The sequence below is a fragment of the Lissotriton helveticus genome, chromosome 1_1 (genome assembly GCF_964261635.1).
Source record: "Lissotriton helveticus chromosome 1_1, aLisHel1.1, whole genome shotgun sequence".
NCBI lineage: Eukaryota > Metazoa > Chordata > Amphibia > Caudata > Salamandridae > Lissotriton > Lissotriton helveticus.
In genome coordinates this window covers 1,043,287,243-1,043,305,767 of record NC_136057.1, presented here as the reverse complement: position 1 = coordinate 1,043,305,767, position 18,525 = coordinate 1,043,287,243, and the positions used below count along the sequence as shown (strand labels likewise).

At 43.8% G+C, this 18,525-nt stretch overlaps 1 protein-coding gene across 1 annotated transcript in view; it reads right to left on the bottom strand.

The window, feature by feature from the left end:
* The window catches only part of LOC144771991 (protein tyrosine phosphatase domain-containing protein 1-like), a 168,405-nt gene that overhangs the window by 36,455 nt on the left and 113,425 nt on the right, over positions 1-18,525 (bottom strand). Inside the window, exon 11 of the mRNA XM_078656217.1 lies at positions 17,885-17,995. Within this exon, the coding sequence (XP_078512343.1) occupies positions 17,885-17,995 (111 nt within the window). The remainder of the gene's footprint in view (positions 1-17,884; positions 17,996-18,525) is intronic.

Here is an 18,525-nt window from a genome sequence, read left to right as displayed (position 1 = left end):
GGGCTGCTTTTGAGCAGCCTGGGGGCCAATTTGGGCTGCGTCTCTGTTGTTCTACTATACCGCCAGCGGCCCTGTGGGTGTCTGAGTGGCCTTTCTGGAGGGAGATGGGCACTCATTATCTCCCGTATAGCAGCAACAGGTAGAGGTGTCACCCCTTTTCTCTCGCTGGGCCTCCCATTAATGTAGGCATACAGAGCGGGGCAGGGGGCCTGAGCAGAAGTGGCCTCACTTGTTTTAAGGTGTGTTTCACTAGTGTAAACTGATGCGTGCCTTTTTTACCGCCACCCCCTTTTTTATGTAAATTTACGCTGAAAGCAGTGATTTGAGGGAAGGCATTATGCAAATGTGGGCCGATTTTTTATACGTGCCCGGGCCGATTTTTAATCCCAATCCAACCCTGGCCCTTTCACATAAAACTCAGGATCCGCTGGTGGCGCTCTGGCGGGCCTGGGAGCAGGACATCGGTCGTGAACTGGCCCAAAAGGAATGAGATGCAATATTATCAAACCCGCAAAAACTTTCCCACAATGTTCGCTTTCAATATGTACAGCATAACATTCTCCACAGGGTAGAGTTTACCCAGGCCAAACTACCAAAATTCTACTCTGTATCCTCACCCGACTGCCATGCTCCTAAGGCGGACATGTTGTACATGTTCTGGGATTGCCTCATCACCCATGCCCTCTGGAAGGAGGTCTTCGGCGCCCTCGCCAGAGTCACAGGTTTTGTACGGACCTGAATAATGTGCCCAACGGCATGTTAGGCCTGCCAAAGCGTCCGAAAGCATGGCAGGGCCTCTACCCGCTTCACTGATCGAGCGCTGTTAATGGCACAACGTATGATTGCCATGCACTGGAAGGTCAGTGCCCTCCCAAGTGTGATAAGCTGGCAAGCAGCTACTGTTAAATGGAGCAGGGCTGAGGCCATGCTGCTCCATCGCAAGGAACCTTTTAGATTACGGAAGCGCCCCACTACAGCTGCATGGGACGACCTCCTGTCTGGCTTGTAGGGCACGCCGGATAGCGACACTGGTTCAAATTAACAAAGCACATTGCACTAATGGCCACTCAGAATACTCCTGCTAATCAAGGCTCTAATTTCCCTCCCGGCGGCCCCGTCCGACCCCCTCGCCTTGCTAATACCTCCCTTATTACACAGACACGAGACACTGCCGCATTGCATGTGTTGCAATGGTGTATTCCCCCGATGCAGTGAGGGGTGGCAGGCAGAAAACATACCACCACATGATATTTAAGCTTTCTTCAAGGCTCATGGTTTGGTTTAGTGGGTCTGTTTTTTAAATCTGAACTGCCATGGCATCGTATACAATTGTTTTATGTACTGAGTCATGTTACACAATGTTGGCAATACTACTGTTGCCACATTTGTTTGATAATGACACCTATTACCGTACTGCACACAATCTCAATAAAGATGGATCCAAAAAAAAGAAATGAATGAAGGGGTAATTTTATGTCATCTGTAGGTCAAGAGCTGTGGGAAAGCTTTACACATCCATAAGCATTTTCACAGAGCCTACTACCCAACATACTCTTGAAGTGGGTGTTAACAGAATTTTACTAAATAAAATATTTAAATTAAAATATTTAAATTCTGAAATGAGACTGGCATCAAATGCCCAATGCCTTACACTGTCATTTGAGATGTCATCAGTGATGTCACTGACCATGTCATGAATGATCTAATATGTGACCTCATCAGCAGTTGATTGCGGGTGCGCGAAATATAGTTAGTACAACTAACTATATAGGAGCAATTTCAATGGTTTTGTATAAGTAAAATGTCCAGCTAACTATAATACCACTAAAACTTATAGTTTTTTGAGTGAATATATATATATATATATATATATATATATATATATATAATTACCTTAGTAGCACGCACCCTTCTATCCAAGAGCAAATGGCTGTAGAAATCACATTTCTGTTCAAATATCAAGATTAAGAGCCTTATTACAAGTTTGGCGGTCCGACCTCCATAGAACCCCATCCGTCCGCCAACAACCCATGGCGCTGGCGATCCAAAGACCGCTGTATCAAGAGTTTATCACAGGGCTGCCATATGTATGATATATGTGGAAAGATCAATAACGCATAAGGTACGCCTGGCTGAATATGGAAGGAAGAGAGTAGAAAGTGATGTAATATCAAAGAAAAGCTGGAGGGAGAAATCCTTTCAGGACGAGAACCCTCACTCATCGTTAGGTGACATGCTTCATCATATGGGTTCCCTCCTCACACCAAGGTGTGGGCTACAACTCCCCGAGAGGAGGAGCTGAGGTGCTTTCTCTAGATGAGCGTTGGAAAAGAGATGAGTGAGGTGCAGCGTGTGAGAAAATGTAGTAAAGTGGTGATTAAAATTGTCTCCCATATGTGGGCACTTTTGGCAATGGGTATATGGTACGAAATAAACTCACCTGTATAACGCCGCACATAGGGTCATAATCCTCGAGGTGAAGATCCTGCTGTGAAGGGGGGACCTGGAGGCAGAGATCAATGTCGGACTCTGTCTGGAAGAAGAAGGGGTGAGTACGCAACCCAAATCCCTTGCCACCGCCATCTTGAAGAAGGCAGTCAGACCTCTACGATCAGCTTGTGGATCAGGCAACTTGTAATATGCACGACGTTGCAGCTCCCCCGTACTGCCCTATGGCAGCTGCCTTTCTTAGATCATGAACCCAGCAGTCTGCGGTCTGCTGGTGGTCTCGGCAGTCTTTCCAAAGCCAATTCGCCAAATTCATAAGAAGGCAGTCGGACTGCGGAGCTCTCAACGCTCAGACAGCCACCACAAATATGGCCGCCAAACTTGTAGTAAGACCCTAAGCCATATTCATTGATCTAAAAGGCACCATATCTTTTAAAATATCTTACACATAGATTTAGCCTTTAACCTAAAGTGTGGGGCCTCCAAGTGATAACAGTCCACTTAACTTACCTCAATTGCCAGACATACATCAGTTGTCCACTGTTGCTGCAACAAATACTACATGTGAAATGGATAGATTGATCAAGCCTTCACACAATTAGTTCATCATAAAACCATATTTGTTTATGAGAGATTCAAATGAATTCAACAACCCTCCTGAAACACTAATCTGCAGGTTCTTGAAAAAAGTAATCTTCAGGTAACAGAAAAATATAACTTAGCATCTTGAAAAAGCTGCCCCAGTTGCTCAATTCCCAACATTCTTGTAAACAGGACTGTGAAGGTCATGAAAAAGAGTGAAGAAGGCTTCACAGCATGAAAATCAATATGTATCTATTATATTTACTAATTTTAAAGTAATGCAGGCAGTTTTTTCGAAACCTAAATGCAGGCTCACTGTCTTAAAGCATACTTTCCTAAAATAGCTAAATTCCTCAAAATAGAGATGCTTCTTCATTAAATCAAAGGCACTCTAAATAGAGGGTAACGCAGGGATTGCTAGACCTCTACCCGGAGGATTTGGTAATAAAAAAACATACGTTTTCTCATTAGCACACAGTAACAACATTTGAAATGCGACAAGGCCCTGTCACCCCTTTCCAATGAAATTTTGAGATATTTTAATGCACACCTTAATCTCCTACACCCCCCAGCAAAACCACGTTTGGCTGATTCTATGTGATTAACACATTTAACAGAGGTAAGAAATGGAATAACTAAAAAAAAAAAGTGACATTTCGGAGGCGCTGATGTCTGAATTATATCGCATCACTCAAGCAGACCCACTGGAATGCCAAGTCCTTTAGTTAAACTTAACCTGAAACAATTGGGGCTCATAGCTGGACTATTCGATTCATGTTGCCTTTTACATTCAACCCAAAGGAGTGGCTTGTTGGTCTTGCATGCGAGAGAACTAAATAGAATGCAAGCAATAAAGCTGAACATGAGCATTTCATCCCAGTGCCTCTGGTTATCTGTACTCATCCTTAATTTCTTGGCTATGGGTTTGCGATACAAAAAATGGAACAAGATAATACATTTGGAGCCAATCATAGCTTTTTGTTCGCTGCTACCCAAAAGTGTTACTAGGACACCCTATCAAAAGCTTTCCCAGCATGGAGCAGGATCTTTGCCTGAGGGTTACTCTATACTGAGGTGGTATCAAATAACAGAATCACTTTATTTATATGATCAGTTGTATCTCTAGAGATGAAGGCATGCTACCAAGGACAAACTATATCAACAATAATATAATAATATAATAATATAATATCCACATTTGTAAAGCACAATCACCCGTTAGGGTCTCTAGGCGCTGGGGGCCGTCGGGAAGATTAAGCAAGCTATTGCCCAGAGTCACATGGTGCTGGGCTAATCTGCCGCCGGTGCCGGGGATCGAACCGTGATCCCCAGATTCCGGAGTCAGTCGCCCTGGCCGCGGCGCCACACCTCTTCCAATGACCCTACTCATATGAGATATCATACGTTTTTAAATAGATTTTCATATCACTGTTGATTAGTAGAAATGGCCATTATGAGTCAGCCTTCTCAGAGGGCTTGTCTTTCTTCCAAAACAATACAACATTCATCCGAATCTGTGATTTGGGTAAGGCACTTATCTCCAGAACAGTTCAAAATAATAAATGCAGAAACCGAAAAATTGCACAGCTTAAGACTTGATAGAGTCGGAGAGGTCTGCCATCTTTACCAACTGCTTTCCCCTGGAAGGGTCGACACAAATGTATGACAGTATTCCGCATGAGTTCACCAATGCCCCCCCCCCCCCCCAAATGCAAGTCGTTAAAACAACTTGCGTGCTGAACAAATGTGTTCTAATGCCGCATTCGTTCTATAGCCCGCACTGTGTTGGCACAGGTGATTCAGTCTTCGTCCAAAAGGCCGTTTCCCGTCGACACAGGAACTTCCATGCCTGTGCTAGAAATAGAAGTAGCAAGAGTTGGTAAAGGTAAATTATCCTGAGTAAAAGCTTTCAGCTGAGTAATACCCAGATATGGTGTAATTAGCTCCTCATGATAGTGCCCCTCGTCTATATATAGTATTCTTGAAAAACATCTGATCATCATTCACTCCTGTATCAATATTTCCTTAACCATTTTTTGTGCCTAAAATATTATTCTGTGTGGTCGACTCTCATTTGAAAATGGCCACAACTTTACAAATTGACTCACTATATTCTTATGCCTTTTTACTGTTGGCCAATTATAATCAGGATGATTTCCTCTGATTGGCTCTCGAAACTATGTACCTTACAGCTACCAACACACGATAAAAAATGATTCTAAAATGGTCTTTGTTACATAAAACCCGGGAATGTTTATATTCCTACATAGTTAGTTGTTGATACCTCTACTTCATTTGTCTTTGGGAATTTGTTTAATTTGTTACTGAATAATTCAATATTGCTTAGCAAATTATAATGACCCCATATAAGTCATAAATAGGCAGCCTACCTATACACGTCTTGGTATAGTGAGGATCAACAAGAAGAGTTCAAGTAATTGTCCTTCTGAAATTCTGAATGTTTGGAATCCTATATATGTGTAACCCAGGGTTATGACTTTGTATTCCAACGGGCATCTCCCAAATGGGCTGAAGTCATTTCGGACAGGTTTTTAAAGCAGTGGGGCGATGCTGGTACCTCTGCTACTTTCTCCAGCTCCCCTAGGTAATTACAGCAGGCACAGTGAGTACTTTAAATGTGAGAGAGAGGGAAAGGAGAGAGAGAGGGGGAAAGGAGAGGGAGAGGGGGGGGGGAGAGAGAGAGGGAGAGGGAGAGAGAGAAAGAGAGAGAGACTGGTTTGAACATGTTTGCCAAGGCTGCTTTCGGTTTCAAGTCCAGCCCTGGATGATAAGATACTTTGGGTAATACCAAAATCTTGGCCGCTCAACAAGTTCCTTTATGAACTAGAAGCAAGTCTATGCATGCGTATTTTCTATGAGGCCATAATTATGATGTATATTTTAATTCTGCCCCTTTTAAATATCACCAGCTGTTGAAGAGAACATAGATCTCACATAACCTTGACAACGATGCTGGGACTTGCTTCATCCGAAACTCGTTAAGATCAGACATTGAGGGCCAGATCTACTAACATTTCACGCAATGCAGGACAATTAGCAAATTTGGTGTGCTTCGTGAAAGGGAGACTGCAGAAATGCGTCATATCTACTAAGATATGTCGCATTTCTGTTTCCTCGGAGCTCTGGTGCAGTGTGTGCTGCCTAGCGCCGAAGCAGGAACCCTTGCACGTGCCGCAAGGATACCTTCTTTTTGGGCAGGATTGTTTTTGTCCAAGAAGAAATACTTGTCAGCATAACAACAATACTTAGCGATATTTTAATCTTTCTATGTGTGCTGCAGATATCAGTGCGCATAGAAAGAGGAAGTAACAAGGACAAATAAACATATTTCTCCTTGTTAGGCCTGGTTCAGGAAGGCTTAGCACTTTGGAGCAATCCCACATTAACTCACCTCGGTAATTCTGGGATTGCATCAAAATCCATGGGTGAGTGCATGGGAAGGTCCATGCTCCTCCCAAGAAATGTCTCCACGATGCAAAGTAATGCAAGGTAGCGCTATGCACTGCCATCTGTTACTTTTTTTAAAACATCCCACGCAAAGCCATGCATACCTGGTTTGCGTGACTTTGGAAATTTCACCTAACATTTTACATCTTGGCTGTGCCAAACAAAGTGTCACAAACACAAAATAAATTGTTAGTAAACCTAGGCCTAAGTTTCTGTCTTTAATGAGAAGTTACAATCCCCACAGATAATGAACAGGCTGTCCCAGCCACCTAATGTAGTTGCTAAAGAATCAAATAAGTGTGAATCGTCTGATTTAGGACTGTGCCAATTGTAAATTTTATGGAGCCTTCCTTTTCTTGGATGATCGCTTGTCTTTCTTTAGTGTAATCTGCATTAGGCATGACCTGGTAGACACCTGAACGGACTAATAATACAACTTCAACTATAGAAACCTGATACGTGGTGGCAACCAAGACTTAATAACAACTGATCCTTGAAACTAATATACTTTTCCTGAACATAGAATAAATCCACTTTAAATCCTCTTACTTCCTCTGAGACACTCTTTTTAGCTTTATTTAATCCTTTAACATAAAGGGGGAGATTTACAAAGTTCTCACGCACAGTAAATAAAGTTGCTGTATTGCATGAGATGGAGAGCTGGGCATAGCTATATCTAATGAGATCTGATGATATTTCTTTCTTCCCTAGCACTGGCACACAATCAGGCTGTCTAGCACCACATACATGTGTTGTACTGGACGGGTAGCCTTCTAGTACAAAATACTATCTTTAACCAAACTTAAAACTTTTCCCACTTTGGATATATATGCTACAGTGCAGCACAAAAGTCAAGTCAGAAAAGTTTGGAGAAATAAAAACCTTTCTCCTTTTTAATGCAAGCCCCAAAGATGTTTTATTTTTGGGTGCAAAACCCTGTCTACAAATGTTAGTAGATATGGCTTTGGGCAAAAACCATGGGTGGCTGTATAGGAATGCCCATGTACCTCCCATGATACGCCCTCTTGAGGCAAAACAATGCATAGCAACACCAGCACTACTTACTACTTACTAAAGTGTTACTTTAGGGCTACTTTCCAGTGGAAATAACGTTTTGAGCTGTAAAGTAAATCCCCAAAAACCTTTTTGTGCCGGTTTACTTCTGTGACACAAACCTGGTACAAAATGTTAGTAAATCTCCCTGACCTTGATCCAAGTTATCTTTTCAGTACATTATTTTGTATTTGGCAGACAATAGTGCTAAAATGAACTATTCTAATAATTAATTGTGTCCTATAAACCCATTGTAGTGGGTTGGACTCACTGCACGGCAATTGTAAATTCACATACAAATTAAATGTGCAGTAAATTTGCACCAGTACCTTTGATTTAAATCGTAGATGGACAGGCGCATCTGTTTTTTACAGCAGTTTCTTTTTTGCTTTCCTTTGCTGTGTTCTTTGGATTGCCAAATAGTTCAATCATCGTTTTACATGGTCGTCCGACATTGGTGACTGTGGCTGACAGGTTTGTCTTGGATTGAACAGTTTCATTCTTAGTTTTAGATGATGTGGGACCCTTTGGGGCCATCAGCGCAGTCAGCACCACGCAGAGGCACAACAGGACGGATCCACTCCAATGCTGCTACCGAGCCTGTATGCTGCAGACAAGCTGGTAACCACTGGACACAACCAGGGGGCAAAATGCCATTAATCTACAAAACTGAGCAACTGAAAAACACCATACGATGAGACGAACAAACCAATGGAGCAAAGTGTGATCATGCTGCAGTTGCGCCCTCTCTGGCCAACATCTTTTCTCCATATTGGGTGCAAAAGGTGAGGTCGGAGGAGCTCACTGGTGTCATTAGATTCCAGAAGATCTCTTCAAGATTAATTAATACATTTCCAACATTTCTTTTTAAATTAAAGCTCAGATCAGATTGAAAGATGTGGGTCGGACATAGGGAAAGCAATCGCTTAAAGTTATCCCTAAGATTTGTGACATACTCTTGAACCTTCCTTTTCTCTCTTATGTTTACAGCTTTAATATAGCTTTTTATCCATGGTGGTGGCGGGAAGACTTTCCTGTTCTATTACTGTTTCTTCTTAAGGATGGTGATGAAGATACAAGAAAAGGAAGGTGGGATTTAATTTAATGAATATGGAACAATAGCACAAAAGGAAAGGAAATTAATGCAAATTGCTCAACAAAATAATGCTTAAATAATGTAACATGTAACTGCCATGTTATCTTGACACTACTAAACTAAACCAGGTGGGGCACAACACGGACAATATCTTTATTTCACACTTAAAAAGAGGAAAATGCCTCTAGAGATTGTTTTTGTGCAGGAAGGGGGCCCTTCTTAGACAAAAACAATCCTGTCTGTAATGCAGGCACCCTTGCACTGTGGTGCAAGGGAGCCTGTGTTGATGATAGTCTGCACACAGTGTGCCAGTCCAAAGATAGAGCAGAAATGGTCCTTATCTTTGTAAATATGGAGCGATTCAGCTTTCTCCATTTCACATAACACAACACAGCAATTTTGCTTGCTGCCCTGCGTTGCGTGAAAGATCAGTATATATGTTCTTAAGTGTTCTTTGACAATGTTCATCCTATGCACCTGGCATGTTTTACTGAGGATCTGTTTTTGTGCTTTAAAATTGACACCAACCTGCTGTACAATAATGCTTGATCAGGCTGACATGATAGAATAAATCAAGGCATTTATGAAGTTGCAAAGTTAATTACTTTCCATCAGTTGACAGGTGTTCAGTTCAATAACTTTATTCGGTTATTATTCAAAAAAACAACCATAAAAGAACAGTAAATTCATATCCATTTATAATATAAAAACAATAAAATTCCAGCTAAATAGGCTTATTAAATTTCATGCATGTATTGATTTTCGTGACTTAAAAACATTTTTTTTAAACGAAGAGACAGATGCAACCGTAAATATATTATCTAACATCTGGATAGCTAAAAAAGCAGGACGACAGTGTCTAAAATTCATGTACTTCAATATTGGCAGGATCCATCTTTTCCTAGGGATTGTGTAGAATTTACAAAATAGCAGAATATGCATATCTGATTGATTGGACAAATCATCACATGGTCATTTATTAAGCTGCCTTGTCCAATCGTTCATAATAGGAAAACTTAATAATCTAAATAAAATATTTAGTCTGATACGTACTAGTAAAAACCTTTCAAAGTCTCTCATCTGTAACTTGATATACGGTTGAATATCACTCGTGATCATTATTAACTGATGTGCAACCACTGTGGTTTTTGTAATTTCCTGTTTAGTTCTTTGATCCCCCAAATATCCCATGCAAAGATTTTTCAGTTCTTTCCTAGGGATCTGACACATCAGTGAGGGGTCTTTATAATAATCTTGAAGACCTATTTGTGTGAGGAACATCTTTACATAGCACAACCATTTCATCTTGTTAACATTATCGAGGCTCAACGCATCCCTCAAGATGAGACGGTTAAAAGTGCACTCTTCGGTGGTCCATACCCTGTGCCACAGAAGAACTGGCTGTACCTTAATGACATCTTCTAGGTACGGTTGTCCAAGTTCAGCATGGCAAATATAAGTGGATACACTGTCCGGGACTGCTAAAAGATGTTGCATAAAACAGTTTTCAGTCACCTGCAACGATTTCAAATTTGCGTATCCCCAGATACCCGCACCGTATATGGCAATTGCAACACAAGTAGCGTTATAAATACATAAGAGTTCCCTGATCGGTTTTCTGCCCATTTTTCTACTGAAATTTATCAAAGCCCCACCGAGACGAGGAAGACGGTCACCCAGGCCCTCGTCACCAGCCGACTGGACTACGGCAACGCCCTCTACGCCGGAACCACCGCCAAGCTCCAGAAAAGACTCCAGCGGATCCAGAACGCCTCAGCAAGACTCATCCTCGACATCCCCCGACACAGCCACATCTCCGGACACTTGAGAGACCTGCACTGGCTCCCGGTCAACAAGAGAATCACCTTCCGCCTCCTCACCCACGCGCACAAAGCCCTACACGACCAAGGCCCGAGCTACCTCAACAACCGGATCAACTTCTACACTCCCACGCGCCTCCTCAGATCAACCAGCCACGCCCTCGCCGCCGTCCCCCGCATCCGAAGAGCGACAACAGGAGGAAGGTCCTTCTCCTACCTGGCTGCCAAGACCTGGAACTCACTCCCGTCCGACCTGCGCATGACCCAAGACCACCTCTCCTTCAGGAAGAAGCTCAAGACCTGGCTGTTCGAGCAGTAACGGCACCCCCCCCCCCTCCCAGCGCCTTGAGACCCTACGGGTGAGTAGTGCGCTCTATAAATGTCTTGATTGATTGATTGATTGATTGAAGCCATTATTGAAATAGTAATCTCCATATCTCTATTGCTCTATTCCATAGACCAGAATGATCAAACAAAATTCCTAAATAAGGAAAGGTCGGGGTAAAATCCAAGGGTTTTGAATCAATGTACATTATTCTCTTCTTTTTGTTTGCCCCTGAACCACAGTTCATAAAGAAGGTTTTCGTACAATTAATTCTTAAATCCAAGTTGGTCATGAAATCGGAGAAATATGTTATCATTTTTTGCATAGCCTGGGGTGTCCTAGCCATCAAGACCGCATCATCTGCATACAGTAATGCTGGTACAGATCTATTAAATGCCAAAGGCATGTCCCGGCATTCCTGCAGCAATGTTCTTTCCAGGTCATTGATGTAGATAGTAAACAAGAAGGGGGCAAGGACGCATCCTTACCACACTCTCAAGTGTTTTTTAATTAAAGTCCAACATGACAGTAAGAAGGTGTCTGTGCTGACAGGGCCAAACAGGTCTTTTATTCCACTGGGTATTTTCCAGGTTGGCTAGAGCCCTTGGAGGCCGGTTTTGAAAACACACGGCAACTTCTTGTGCCTCAGCTACTGTCCCCAGGTCCCAGAGGTTAATTGCAGCAGGCATGGGGGGCTTTGAAAGAGAGAGAGAAAGAGAAGGGGGAAGGTTGAGAAATTGTGATCCGAGAGGAAGGACAGAGAGAAAATGGGTGGATGGAAGGAGAGATTGCCCTCGGAGAGGAAAGGGGCGGGCTGGTTTTGGTTCCTTATTTTGGCCATTGCAGTCAATGGTGATACTTTTGGTAGTAGGAAATGGGGAGTAACAGCTACCAAGTAGTGACTATGCATTGTCCTCATTGCCACTCAAGGCTGCCATCATTGGCAAGGGGAAAACAATTGCTAGCAGCATGAAGTTCCATCCATCTTGGGCAGAGTGTTCAGCTTCAGGAAATATTCGTTGGGTGAAGGTAAACTTTGCTTCAGGAAAGTCCAGGTAAGTTGTGAGTCTGCCCATTATCATTAGGGGCAAAATGTACTAACTTTACTCCATTTTGATATCAATAAATAATTTCACCCTCTGCATGGTACTTAGTATAGCACAACCTTAGTTAGCAATGATAAATAACTAAATATATATTTACATTTTCAGTGGCAAAGATAGGACCCAAGAGCTATCTGGTAGGAAGTTGGAGCGGAAAGGAAATAACAATTAGGAGCCTCGGAAGAGGCAGTGTGTTAAAACTGGGGTTTCTGCTTTTCAGAGTATGCACCCTGCACAAGCAGAAACCACCACTGTAGTCAGGGTAAGCTAGATACACACTAAAAAATAACTTGTGCTCACCCTCTGGTAGCTTGGCACAGAGCAGTCAAGCTTATATAAAGAGGCAATGTGTAAAGTATTTGTGCAACAAACACAGTAACACAATGAAAACACCACAGAAATACTCCACAGAGGGTTAGAAGAATAGATTATATTTTCATGAGTAAAAAAAACCCAAACTACAAGAATCCAATACGTACAACAGGAGTTATGAATTTTTAAAGGTTTAATCAAAATATAGTGCTTAGAGTCATAAGGCTCCAACCAGGGACACAGAGGTCCCGCTGAAAAAGTACCTTGGATGGAGGAAGTGTTGATGTCGAAATATCAAAGCAAGGAGCAGGGGAGGCGATGCGTCTGCAACAATCCCTTGGATGCAGACGATGCGTTGGTTCCAATTCGCACAGTCGGTGAAGGCATGAACTGGATTGGCCCCACTTGGCATGGCAGGACTTAGATGGCAGAGTCCAGGTGCTGTTGCAGGGTTGAAGGAAGTCTTTGATGGCCCTGAGTCTTCAGAACAGGGGGCAAGCCAGCAAGATCTTGGAGTAACTCTGGATTCAAGTGAGATGGGTCCAGTCCTTGTCCTCAGCAGGGCAGAAATGAGCAGGCAGCAGGGCAGCACAGCAAACCAGAAAAGCAGTTCTTCCAGAACAGCAGTCAAGCAGAGCAGCAATCCTTGGATCACATCAGTCTTTGCTCCTGGAAGAGTTCTTCACAGGTCCAGTACTGTACTGTCTTGGTAGGGTCAGAGGCCCAGTACTTATACCCAGTTGTGCCTTGAAGTGGGGATGACTTCAAAGGTGGGTCTTTGGAGTGCACACAGGCCCTTTGCTTCCCAGCCCTGTCTCCATACTATCAGTCGGGGTAATGTAGGAAGTAGGATTTGCTTTCATGGTCACCCCTACTTTATGCTGGTTTCATTATGGTTTGCTGACTAGTCTGACTGGGATCCTGCTAACCAGGACCCCAGTCTCTGTGCTTCTTCCCTAAATTGGACATGGTGAGTACTTAGGCACACTCAAGATTGGTGACTGGTTTACCCTTGTAAGACCCTAGTATATGGTACTAAGCTACATAAGGCATAGGTACACCAGGGGTCTCCCATGGGTTGAAGCATATATTATACCACCCAAGGGAGCCTACTCAAATTGTGACTACAGGCCTGTGTAAGCTGTGTAAGCTGGTGAAAGCACCACTTACGACAGATATAAGATTCCTTATATCTGAGGTCACTGCCCTTGAAACCTATAAGTCACCCCTGAATGAATGAACAAAGTCTTATTTCGCGCAACTTATCCCAAGGGCATCAAGGCGCCAAAGCAGGTCATCCAACACACAGTAAGACAGAGTCGGCTTTACAAGTACGCTTCAGAAAAAAGCCAAGTTTTTAAGGCCTTACGGAACAGAGCGAGCGAAGGTTGCCCTAAAAGCTCAGGGGGGAGAGAGTACCACAATCTGGGTGCTACAGAGGAAAACGCTCTGCCTCCCCATTTTGCTCTTACAAACCTGGGGACCTCAAGGAAGTTTTTATTAGAGGAACGAAGGCATCTACTAGGGGAATAAAGATGTACAAGTGACTTAATACCCTCTGGGCCAGTATCATAAAAAGCTCCATGAGATAGACAAAGAATTTTAAAAGTGATCCTGGAGTGTATGGGAAGCCAGTGTAGGTTCTCCCGAGCTGCCGAGGCTGAAGCAAGTCTAGGGAGATTCAGAACCATCTTTGCCGCAGCATTCTGGACCATTTGGAGACGATGGGTAAGGCTCTTGTTAATGCCCAAATAAAGGGCATTACAATAGTCCAGTCTAGATAATGGGGGATCTTTCTAAGAACCCTAATGATGCCACAGCAGGTGGAAACTGTCCTATTGACCTGACGGTCAAAGGAGAGGGCAGTGTCCATTAGCACCCCTAAGTTCTTAGCATACTGGCGAGGGTGGGGGCATTCCCCAGGTGAGGGCGGCCACCAATCCCTTGACCAGAAACTCCTGATTGCCCTCAAAGATCAAAACCTCTGTTTTCTCCCAGTTTAATTTCAGGATATTCTGCACCATCCACAGAGAGACAGCCTCCATCCAGCTCCTGAAATTCTGAGCAGAGTCCCTCACTGAATGAGTGAGAGAGACCATTATTTACCCCTAAGGCAGGCATTTCAATCCTGAGGCAGGGTGCTCAGTTCTAAGTGTGAGGGTGCCTCTGCATGAGCAGGACACCCCTACATACCTTGGAATCCATGCTCCCAGGTTGTAAGTGCATCAGTCATTAAGATTCATAGAGTGGCTATGCGTCATTACGCCATGGCTATCTCTAAACTGGCTGTAACGAACACTGTTGTGTTTGGTATCAAACATGTTGGATCATACTTTTAGGTGTAGGGATATGATTTCATGCACTGTAAAGCTCCTCCGGGAAGCCCTCAGTGCTCCCAGTACCAGTCTTCTAGACCCGGACCGCAAACTATGGCTGCTACTGACCACAGACACGATTCTGCCCTATATGCTGCTGAGCCAAGCTCGAGCAGGGGAAGGCAGGACAATAGGTTTCCTGTCACTGCGAGGTGTCAGGACTTAGTGTATTGGGACAGGGTGTGGGCACTTGCCAGCGTCTCTAGACTGCTTTGAAGGGCACATTTGGTGCACTCCTTGAATACTGCAGTTAAAACCAATTAAGGGAGCCATTGGCTCCCGCTCTGGCTTGAAACTGGACAAAGGACATGGGAGTATCCTCCCCACTGTCCAACCCCTCCTCTGGGAGGGACCCTTGAGTTGTCCCAACCCTTTGCTTAGGGTGCTTAAGGGCTTACCTGTGGGTGGGTCCCTGGATTCGTCGTGGGCCAAAATTCAGACCAATACCACTTCTACTTCGACAGTCTGAGAACTCCGAAATTCGCTTTCGGAACTGAGACTGCAACTGGGAAGACTCCTGCTGCTCCTGGTCTTGTTGTCCTGCAAGTCTGCTGCAACGTCTGTGCCTGTGCTCTATACAGGTTCTTCACAGTACCTGTGGACATCCAAGACACCCGAAGGAATCTCCCTTGGAGTGAAGGAGTCCCTCCCCAGCATCTGCAGGCACCACAACACTGCTGACCAGTCTGCTGATCCTGGTCTCCCCCGGACTCCGCAATGCTCAACAACACAGGTGGTGGTTCTTCAACTCCCTCAAAGCCTGCACTGTCTTCTCACCAAGTTTTAGGCCAGTATCCCTCGTTGGAACGGCTGGAACAGAACTCCTGTGTAGAGCATCGACTTGTTGCCAAGACTTTTTGACTCTCTCCTTCAGAGATCTTCGGGCTCCAAGAAGCTCCAGGCTCAAGCATCTCCTTCAGCCAAGATCTTTGCCTGCACCTCATCCGTTTCACTGTAGGACTTCATCCTTTGGTGAGTTGCTTGAAGTCCTCTTGCGCCTCCTTTGCCTTCAGCCCATGGGTCCTCTTGGGGTTTTCTTTGGCTCCAGTGGGCTCCCTACTTGCTCTGGCCTACTCTAACTTACCTGCTCGTGGTGAGTCACTTGGACCTTGGTGGTCCCGACACTGCCCCTTTTTCTACAACTACATTGGTTGCCGCTGCCAAGGCTTGTTGGTGCCCTTGCAGAACACTGACCCCTTGACTCTTGACATCCAGCTTGTGAATGGCTCCTGGTCTTCCACTGCATCGCCTGGTCCGCACAGATGCAACTTCAAGGGCACCGTCAACTCTCCTGCATCTCCATCATCGGTGTGAATTCATCTTCCGTGCCTCCCGGTCATTCCTGAGTTGCATAGAATCTGGCCCCTCTGCTTGCAGTTACCGGTGACCTTAAACCCACCTTAGGGTTCCACCAGACTCTTTCGCCTACTTCGCCAGCGGAATCTTTTTCAAAGTTTCCAACGTCACTTCACATCTATGCACTCGGCTTCTCTGGTGTAGGTATCCTGGTTCCTGGGGTATCCATGGGTGGGGTGACTATCCAACCTACCATCTTCCACAGAGTTTCTCTGGGGTCCACAGGGAAGGGTCCTTCTTCTTTAAAATTGCAACCGCGACTTACCTATTGACTAACATTGAGCACGTAGTCGTGTTCCCACTCTCCACACAACCTCTGTGCGGTTCCTAGATGCTCACCTTGGGTGGTTCCATGGGTCCCCGGCTCTCCTAAGTCTACTGGGTCCATTTTCTCAATTTTTTACTTAGGTCGTGGTTCACATTCCACTATTTTAGTATATATGGTTTGCATTCCACTATTTTAGTATATGGTTTGGTCTCCCCCTGGGGACCACTGTGTTTCTGTGCTATTTACAAATGCTATTGACAAAATATTGTGTGTATTGTGTTGTATCTCCGGGTAGGAGATACTACATTGTGTTAGTGAGTGTTAATAATAAATACATATTTTTTATAACTTAACCTACACCATAAGATTAAGTACTGGTAAAACAAGCTGCTTTACACTCCTTCTGGACTAAGCCTGAAGGCTGCTCTCTACAGCAACCACTCAGAGAGTTTTCTAAGGTTGTCTAAGACAACTAAAATCACCATAAGGGTTGTCTGGATGAGTGCAGGGTGCTACACTTACATACGTGAGCACCATATACTAAGCCAGCTTCTCACACCACATCAATCACATCACCCTGGTGTTAAGATCTATACAACTGACAGTACTTGGAGCCTCAAATAAACTTTAAAGTAGAAGCCTAGAGTACAAAAGATCTGGTCTTAAGTCTCAAGATTGTTTAAGAAACTGAAGAATCAAGACATCACTAGACTGAAATGTTTTCTTATAAATAAACAAGTGCATTGAGTCATTCTATCCCCAAAAGCATGGAACCGGTTGCATTCCCATTATTGCCACAAAGTGGTCAAACAAAATTCAAATATGCAGAGAAAAAGTGATTTATAAGATGTTATCACGAAAGAATCCTCTTAGTCACTGTGAACCCCTGTAACAGTAACATGATGCCAACATAATATAAGTACATTATGTATAGCTCTCTAACCCACCAGGTCATCGTTGATGCTTATGAAAATGGAACATAGATAAGTACATTTCTAGAGGTGGCCTCCTTGCCCAATGGTCCAACCTCTCCTATTCCTTATGCATAGCTCTTGTCATGCCAGGACCCATCCTTCCACGGTGCATCCTTATACTTGTTCTTTTAGGCGTGAAAGCAAATTCACCTACAAACATCCAATTATTGGGGCACATCACACAGTCACTAAGGCTGCATGTTTTAATATATGTAAAAGATTGCATATAAAAACACATATGGGACTGGGGATGGTATTTTGTTGGTTACAGTGCTAAAACATATTGGTAAATTCACCTGCTAAGATCTAAGGAGAAGAAAGCCACATTGTTCCCACATCCCCTGAGATACGAAGTGCGACCTGAGCCCCTTAGGATGGTGTCCACCCTATGACTAGGAGCGATATGCATGTTGCCCTGTTTATTTCATGTCTACTACTGTCAGTGGTTTTATTGTATTGTGTATAAGTTATTTATGAATATCAAATTTAAAAAAATCCAATCATCAACATCTCATCCCAACATGCCCACATAGACCACCCATATCTAGAACTCTATCAAGTTACATCTTTAGTTCTCAATTGCCCTTCAGATCCAACTTGCCAGCGCCCAACCACCCAACACTGTTGGATTCATGCATTGGTGCAAACCTTCTGTTTTCTAGCGCTTTCCCTTACGTACCTCCCTCCATGTGCATCACACTCACCTGAGTACAGGCTCTGATTAACCGCAACAAAATGGCATCTTCCACTTCAGCAGTCAGGTCGGTCAGTTTACTGATGCACTCCAGGATGCAGATGATTGTTTCAGCCTTAGACTGAGATACAAAAGGTTCTTGTTATCAGTAATAGTGTCATGCTATAACAGATAAGACACAGCCAATCAGTCGATAAGCAAGCACACATCTTCTATGGTGTATGGGGAGGCATTGCCTTGAATGGTTACAACTGGTTTCCACAAACTTCCCTGATAACATATATATAACAACAAACACACCGGCCACTCCAACTCTTGAGAGACATAAATACACAGTAGACATTGAATGCAGTTATGGTACACACAGTCAATGCAGCCAAAAGTCACAGAGTGTTCCTGGACGGCAGGAATCAGCAGCATCCCATATCAATAAATGTTATTGTAATAATTAGTTTAAATACCAGTCTTTTTTCCTAGAAATCAATGTGGGGAACTGGGGAGGCAGCATGGAGAAGCTGAACAGGACATTATGAGCTCACCATTCAGACTGTAAATGTGACTGTGAACTATTACATCTGAGGAGAGCTCTGCATTCCCTTCTCCCTACAGGGAAGAGGGCCTGTCCCTCATCTCTTCCTCCCCTTCCGTAAC